Source organism: Sinocyclocheilus rhinocerous, unplaced genomic scaffold, assembly GCF_001515625.1.
Source record: "Sinocyclocheilus rhinocerous isolate Xijiao unplaced genomic scaffold, SAMN03320098_v1.1 scaffold1456, whole genome shotgun sequence".
Lineage (NCBI taxonomy): Eukaryota > Metazoa > Chordata > Actinopteri > Cypriniformes > Cyprinidae > Sinocyclocheilus > Sinocyclocheilus rhinocerous.
In genome coordinates this window covers 270,801-278,699 of record NW_015630970.1, presented here as the reverse complement: position 1 = coordinate 278,699, position 7,899 = coordinate 270,801, and the positions used below count along the sequence as shown (strand labels likewise).

General features: G+C 37.4%; 1 protein-coding gene across 1 annotated transcript in view; it reads right to left on the bottom strand.

The window, feature by feature from the left end:
- Positions 1-7,899, bottom strand: part of LOC107740767 (macrophage mannose receptor 1) — a 50,579-nt gene that overhangs the window by 41,713 nt on the left and 967 nt on the right. Inside the window, exons 2-3 of the mRNA XM_016553273.1 lie at positions 4,032-4,443; positions 2,327-2,769 (exon numbers count right to left, since the gene is read on the bottom strand). Coding sequence (XP_016408759.1) covers positions 2,327-2,769; positions 4,032-4,443 — 855 coding nt within the window. The remainder of the gene's footprint in view (positions 1-2,326; positions 2,770-4,031; positions 4,444-7,899) is intronic.

The window sequence follows — 7,899 nt, the reverse complement described above, 5'->3', positions numbered from 1 at the left end:
TATATATATATATATATATATATATTTAATATAGAGCCTGTTATTTACAGACAAATAATAGATTACACAACCTATAAATAAATAATAAGGCTTGAACGTGTGGTATAACTTGGATGGAGAAGATTGGTAACAAAAAGGTTTGCAGAGCAAACAGTGCAGAACTATCTTTTGTTTGTTTGTTTATATAATCATTTTTATTTGAATTTCAAAAGCACAAAAATCGGTATGTTCACTAGATATTTAACAAATAATGTAGGCCTATGTCCAAATAATGGTGCAATAACTACATACAAATAAGCTAAATTAAATGAAAATGAAATGGCATCAAAAACACATAATACATTTGTTTGGCTTCACTGATGTCATTAAATACTGTCATGTGTGTGCACACGGAGGGCAGTCGAAGTTCTGCACAAGACCACGGTCTGCTAGTTGAGGATGCCTGTTGTAAACCATACAGATGAATCAGCATTAACCACACAAGCGTAACGCATTAAAAGTCAAATGTGATTTAGTGAGCATCTTTATGGAGGCTAAATGCTCTAAATGAACCAGTTAAACCCATCTGTTGTGTAGTTAAACTAGTGGCTCTCATGCCGGATTTGGTTCGGTTTAGGCTTCACTTTCTCAATAATACTTGATTTAAATGAAAAGTTGTTACTGTGAGAGATGTTTCAGATGGAAAACTGTAATTCAGATGTCAAAACAGTTTTAACAGTCATCTGTCAGCCAAAAGGTTGACTGAGAAAGCCAGAGAAGAGCAGAAGCAGGAGACAAAGTGGTGATAAAATGAGTTTATTGAATAATCTTAGTTGCACGTTTCAGTGCTCAGACTTCATCTGAATCCAACAAGTGTTATTATAGCACAAACCACAGCAATGGAAAATGACTGCTTCACTACATCATCCTTGAAACCGAGACATTCTCTGATCTCTTACTCATGAAGACAAATATCCACTGAAAGCACACAATCAGAAGACTAAATAGCAATGGAAAAATTATTTAAATGACTAATCCTTGAATGAATCAATGATATGAGTATATCAATTGTTACAATTATTATATGATTAAATGGAAAAATTAAATTAATTAATGATAAATCCTATGTGAATGAAGAATAAATTAATTTTAAAGAGAGTTAAACAAACCAAATGTGTGGTTGCTCTCTAAAATTAATTTCTAAAGAAATGACTAAATAAATGGAAAATTGTATATTGCAGATTATATTATCAGCATAACAATTTGAGTGAAAAGTAAAACTTGAGAAAATTATCTTTGTTATTTACAGTAGACTGCAAAAAATTTCTTCCTCAGTGTTTTTAGCTTTTTTTTTTTTTTAAGTAATACATATTCTTAAATCAGTGAGATCCAGAATGAGATAAAATATTTATTCTAGTTTTGTACTAAAATTTAGTGGTTTTTTTGTTTTTTTGCTTAAAAAAAGAAAAAATATAGATTTTTATTTTTTTCTGACTCCAATGGCAGATTTTTTATTTGTTTTAAGCATAAACTTATTTAGCAAAGAGAGTCAAAGATAGGCATAGTTTGATAGAAAACTTTCTACATTTTTAGAAAATATATATTTTTTAATACTTTTGGACATTCTCATGCTGAGAAACTGCTGATGAAATATCTTTAGATCTAAGTGACGGATTATGGTGAGTATGGTGAGAATCTGCTGTAAATATTGCTGTGATTTCTGAACATGTTTTATTAAGCTATAAGCAAAACCTGACAAATTGCTGTATTCTACTCTGAGATCATTCAAATGATAAATGACACATTACTATCTGAGCTGAGTGATGTTTTTGCCATATGATTTTTGTACTATGTATTATAAATTATGAAAACATGCTTTTCTTATTTATCAGCAAATAACTCGGTACTACTTAAATTGACTACATGCAATGTAAAGTTCATACTCTAAGCTTTCATATGACACCTATTTGGTGTTGATCAAGCACTTGTTAAGAATTGCACTAAAAACGGAGTTTCTAAGCTTTAAAATGAGACCTATTTGTGTTATTCCTTTTAGTGTTTGGAGCCCGTTGGCAGTTTTTTTTTTTTTTTTTTTAGTTTCATACAAAAAATCACATATTTTCATATTTTAAGTCATTTTGCTTCTCAGGTAAATGGATCTTGATTAAAGGATGTTTACAAACATGCAAGTGACACAAACGCACAACAAAATGAACTAAAATTAAAATAGAAACCGGAAAAAAATTGAAAATAAAAACCAATTCAGAACCGTCTAAAATTACTATTCTGCATATTAAACTATAATAACATATTAACAATATTAAAATAGCATGCAGAATCATCTCACCTTCTTCTCTATGGCCTCCATCACTGCGGATTCGTCCAGATGTCCGTCTGATTTGACTGTGAATCTCACACGCTGTATTTTCCTGTTTTCGCGGCAGTAGAAAGGCAGTGGAGTCGAGCAGTTGTCATCAGCCATCAGTCCTTCAGTATTGGCTCTCGCACAATCCTCGTTTCCCTTCACGTTATCAGGCTGTCCAGACTCCCATTTCAGAAAGAACCATGATACACTTCTCTTATCCGACCACAGCCATGGGATCTTGTACAGGCCGATCCAAGCATCGTTGAGCTTCAGTGAAGAAAGTATGTTTGCGAGGAACGCGTTCTCTGTGTCGTCTGTAATGGCGGCCAGGTCTACGTAGTGTGTTCTGCAGTGCATTTGAGCATTAGTCCAGGTCATGCTCGTTTCAATGTGCTGAAACTTGTCCTGAAGTGTGTCCTGATTGTCTGCAAGGAGTAGATTGGACAGAGAAACATTCTTGAAAATGTGAAGTGCCATACAAAATTAACTATAAGTTTGTTCATAGAAAATATGGACAAACTCATCCTCAAAAAATGGCTTGGAAAAGTGATTTTATAAAGGCAGAGCTCTTTGCTCACTTTTTTGAATGCAATACATTTGTCATGCTGCACATCTGCACATTTCAAAATTTCTGGATCGACAACTTTATTTAAATGGTGGATTGAATCCAAAACTGTGATAACTGACACTGATGAACATAGCATAAGAATAAGAAAAAAAACCTCATACTATGTGTCAGAATAGTTCTGTGATTTAAGTCTGGAGTGTAAATGCAAACCAGTAGATCTGCCACTTGTTCTGTGTATGTGTTACTGTGTATTGGATAATTGCACTGTTTAGCTATATAATATGTGAGCCTGCAGCACAAAAGCAGTGTTAAGTCGCTGGGGTATATTTGTAGCAATAGCCAACAATACATTGTATGGGTCAAAATTATACATTTCTCTTTTATGCCAAAAATCATTAGGATATTAAGTAAAGATCGTGTTCTATGAAGATATTGTTCTACTGTAACTATATCAAAACTTAATGTTTGATTATTAATATGCATTGCTAAGAACTTCATTTGAACAACTTTAAAGGCGATTTTCTTAATATTTAGATTTTTTTGCACCCTCAGATTCCAGATTTTCAAATAGTTGTATCTCGACCAAATATTGTCCTCTCCTAACAAACCATACATCAATGGAAAGCTTATTTATTCAGCTAAAAATTGACCCTTGTGACTGGTTTTGTGGTCCTGGGTCACATATTAGTAATTCAATAATACAGTTTTAATTGTATCAGATCAGCTTTACTCTGCATGGAGCACTGAGAAGTCATGTTTATGTTGCTTAAATGTTTATGCTGAAAACACGCAACACATCTGTTACTGCAGAGTCTTTAATAAAACTGTTTTTAATCCAGTTATCCTTTGAGGCTGCTTATTTGTCACCTATACGGTATTGATCGTATCTTGCAATAAAGATTTTTTTTTTCTGGAAAACATGATTTAGGAATGCGTTGAGGTCAGGTTTCACTGCAAAAAAAACGATTAACTTCCTCAGTATTTTGTCTTGTTTTCCAGAACAAATGTCTAATCATCCTTGCATCAAGATACATGATTGGAGATCCAAGATGATTTAAGATGAGAGCTTTTTTTTTAACTCAAATCAAAGAGATCTATGAGTACTGTATAATTTCTTACCAGTTTGGCAGAAGAAGTTGTCTTTAGTAGAACAGTCTCTGTCACCCCATCGTCCGTTGCTATATACAGCCCCACAGGCCTCGATTGTGTTGGACAAGTCCGGCTGAAAGGAATCCCACATTGAATAGCTGATCGGCGTGAGTTGATACGACCAATGCCAAATGAATCTGTAGAAGTCGATCCAGGCGACAGATGTAAAGTTCACAGCATCTGCTGCCTCCTTTAGTTTGGCTCTGTCTTCATCGCTCTGAACTGTCGCCAGATCCGTGCATTTCTCCCTGCAGTACGATTGCGCTTCTGCCCAGGTCTTTGGCTCTTCGATCAGGACGATTCGATACAGGTCACATGAAGCCTTCGACAGGATTGCTGCTGCAGGAAAATCAATAGTGTTAAGCTGCTCTAAACCTCTGATCTGACATCAGTTTCTTTCACTGACACTCACCGAGCAAAACAACGAGTTGAATCTTGTTCTGTATCATCTTGTCTTCACAGGTTTGTTCACTGAAATAAATAAATGACAAAGTCAAGGGGATTTATTGGAAATGAGCAAGCAGACATGGCTGCAAAACATGTTCTTGCAGAAAGAATCAGTGAATGCAAAACCCACCCTTTGACATAAACCCTTTAATCAACCTGTAAATAATGATGGCAATGTGTTTTTTCGTTAGTTTAACTCATCAAATTAACCAGTTTCAACTTTGATTTGACTTGATTTTTTTAAGTTAGTTTAATATAAATTAAGTTGAACTTACTTGTACAACCAATTTGATTATACTTATATAGGTATAATAAGCTTTAAAGTTGAAGTAGGTGAATTATTTTTTCTTTTTTTACAGCCATAGAAATCCAACAAACCCCAATTTACCTGCTCTGCAGTGACTGAAGCTTGATCTTCTCAACAGTATATCAAGTGTCTTCTCTCAACAGACTTGTCTTTTACTATCTACTCAACTCTTTATACATTATGTCATGCAAAATCTTTTGTCAGTACTGTAAGTAAGATGCTAAGACTGATTTACATTCTGATTTTGCTGCAATATGAGGCTCTTTATTCAAACAGCATCGGAGAGCATAATGATAGAGCACAACTATAAAACTTATGTCACAAATTAATTGAACTCTTTTCCTTAATCTTCCTTAAGCGTAAAAGAGCAACCGTATCTAAAATGCTAGAAAAGAGAGAGTCCATAGTTTCTGTTACATCATCAAGTTTTTCTGAGCTATTGGATATGCTGAGGAATTGAGATAAGTCAGGAAGATTACTTTCAAAGCAGTCTTTTGTGGTAGAAGTGATGGTTCTAGCATACTTGTAACAAGGAGTAGAATTTACAGTTTTAGCTATATGAAGTTTGCACAAGACTAAATAATGATCTGAGATATCATCGCTTGGCTGCATAATTTCAAAACCATCAACATCAATTCCATGTGACAGTATTAAATCTAGAGTATGATTTCGACAATGAGTAGGTCCTGAGACGTGTTGTCTAACCCCAATAGAGTTCAGAATGTCTATAAATGCTGATCCCAATGCATCTGTTTCATTATCAACATGGATATTAATAATCAAATCAATGTGGAGAAAAACTAATGTCTTTGAATGGTTCCAAATAAATGAATGGAAATGTGTGTAGTTTTTCTGTCTGTCCAAATTAATGCTGATGATGTGACTGTTTGTGAGTGTTTTGTTTATTTCACGTGATTTTCAAGTACATTTTGTAGTGTTTGGCAGCTGTTTTATTACCAAAGTTTGATGAAACTCGAAAAAATGAATGTTCTGGTGGCTAACTGACAAAAGAAGAACAATTAAGTGTGACTGCTTTAATAGAAGGATTTTCACAGAATGTCTTTAATCTTTAATGCATTTTAACATTTACATTTACATTACATTTACATTTAGTCATTTTGCAGATGCTTTTATCCAAAGCGACTTACAATTGGGGAATACATAAAGCGATTCATCTTAAAGAGGCAAACAGACACAGGAAATGCTCGTAATACCAAGTTTCAGGCATTTGTTCAAATAAGTACAAGCTAGAAAGGGAAGGAATAAATAAATTCGTAGTAGTGAGTGGAAGTAGGCGGGTGCTGAGCCTGTGGCTGGTCTATATGCAAGCATCAATGTCTTGAACTTGATTCGATCCGCAACCGGTAGCCAGTGCAGGGAGATAAAGAGAGGTGTAACATGGGCTCTTTTTGGGCTCGTTGAAGACCAGTCGTGCCGCTGCATTCTGAATCATTTGTAGAGGTTTGATTGTGCTTGATGGAAGTCCAGCCAGAAGAGCATTGCAGTAGTCCAGTCTAGAAATGACAAGGGCCTGGACAAGAAGTTGTGCAGCATGCTCCGTTAGAAAGGGCCTGATCTTTCTGATGTTGTGCAATGCAAACCTGCAAGATCCAGCAGTCTTTGCAATGTAATCTTTGAAGGTCAGCTGGTCATCAAAGATTACACCAAGATTTCTGACCTTGATTTCTGACCTATTCTGATTTTAATATTTGTTGTCTGTGACAAATAGCTTAATAGTTTAAATGTCTACTTCTGTATAATGTCAAAAAAATTATAAAAAAAGCTACCCCACTACGACTGATGTTTTTGTACATGAAACTGTGCTCATTCATTTCCATCCATCTGTTCTCCAGACGGCATGTCCTCTGTAGGGTCAGACTTGACATGAAAATGTACATTTTATATCGGAATATGTTATTGTTCTGTGACACTAATTCATTTTTAGTTTTCAGTCTCTTCATGAAGTAATAATAAAACTCTTCAATGGTGTTAAAATCGCATGGCCTTTGAGCCCTCAGATGGCATTGCATAAGAAACCGTCATGCTGCCGTGTTAAATATAGCCACAGAAAACCACTGTCATTTACCACAGTCTGCCGCTGCATTAAGAAATACAACTTTAATCTCTGTTACTCTGGGAGAAAGCTATACATCAGTTCCTTTTCAGTCGGTCACTCGACATCACGTCGGATGACCGACGAATTGGGATCTCGCTTAGAGCGACCAATCTACTTCGAGTGTAAACTAAACGAGACAATGCACATTGGCATGCGATTATTGCATCCAGCTGCCGCTGATCACAGCGTGATTATAAGTAGGCAGCCGGTGCAGCGCATAATCAGCTTTTCGCATCGGAGCCGAGCGATCACATCTTTCTGCTCCTGACTACTCTACTGAGAGAAGAAGACTGAACGAACCTGGCGGTGAGCGGAAGAGCAAGAGGCCTCAGGATGGGCGACCCAGAGAGAGAGGGATGCACCTCTCCCTACCCCAGAGGAGGGCCGGGTGGAGAATCTGGTTTCCAAAAATCTCGACAGGAGAGTGGTTTTCTCTGTCTCTGGGTCCCAAAAGGGCATGGAGAGTCGCGGATGGACCAACACTCATCCTCCTCTCTCGCCAGCAGGCAGCAGCGGGCGGTTCGAGAGCGTTGTCAAAGGCCCTACTCCCGCACCCTCTGCCAAACCGTGGCACTGCACACTTAGACCACTGCACACTCAGAACCCTCTTCGGTCCACCCACGGACCGGGTCCCTGCATTCCACCTTGCTGCCCCACAGCGGCTACTCACGCACCCTCTGCCAAACCGTGGAACCAGGTAAGTGTTGCAAAGCACACTCAGACCCCTCTTCAGGTCCCTGCGTTCCACCTCGCTGCCCCACCGCGGGTATGTCGGTGGCCCTGCTGGTCCACATCAGTGAAGGCGGCTGATGCTCCTGTCTTGCGTGTGGAGATCACAGTCCTACTGGCGAAGGATGCGATAGAGCTGGTCCCTCCAGCTGATATGAATACGGGGTTTTACAGCCCTTACTTCATTGTACCCGAGAAAGGCGGTGGGTTACGACCAATCTTGGATCTGCGTGTCTTGA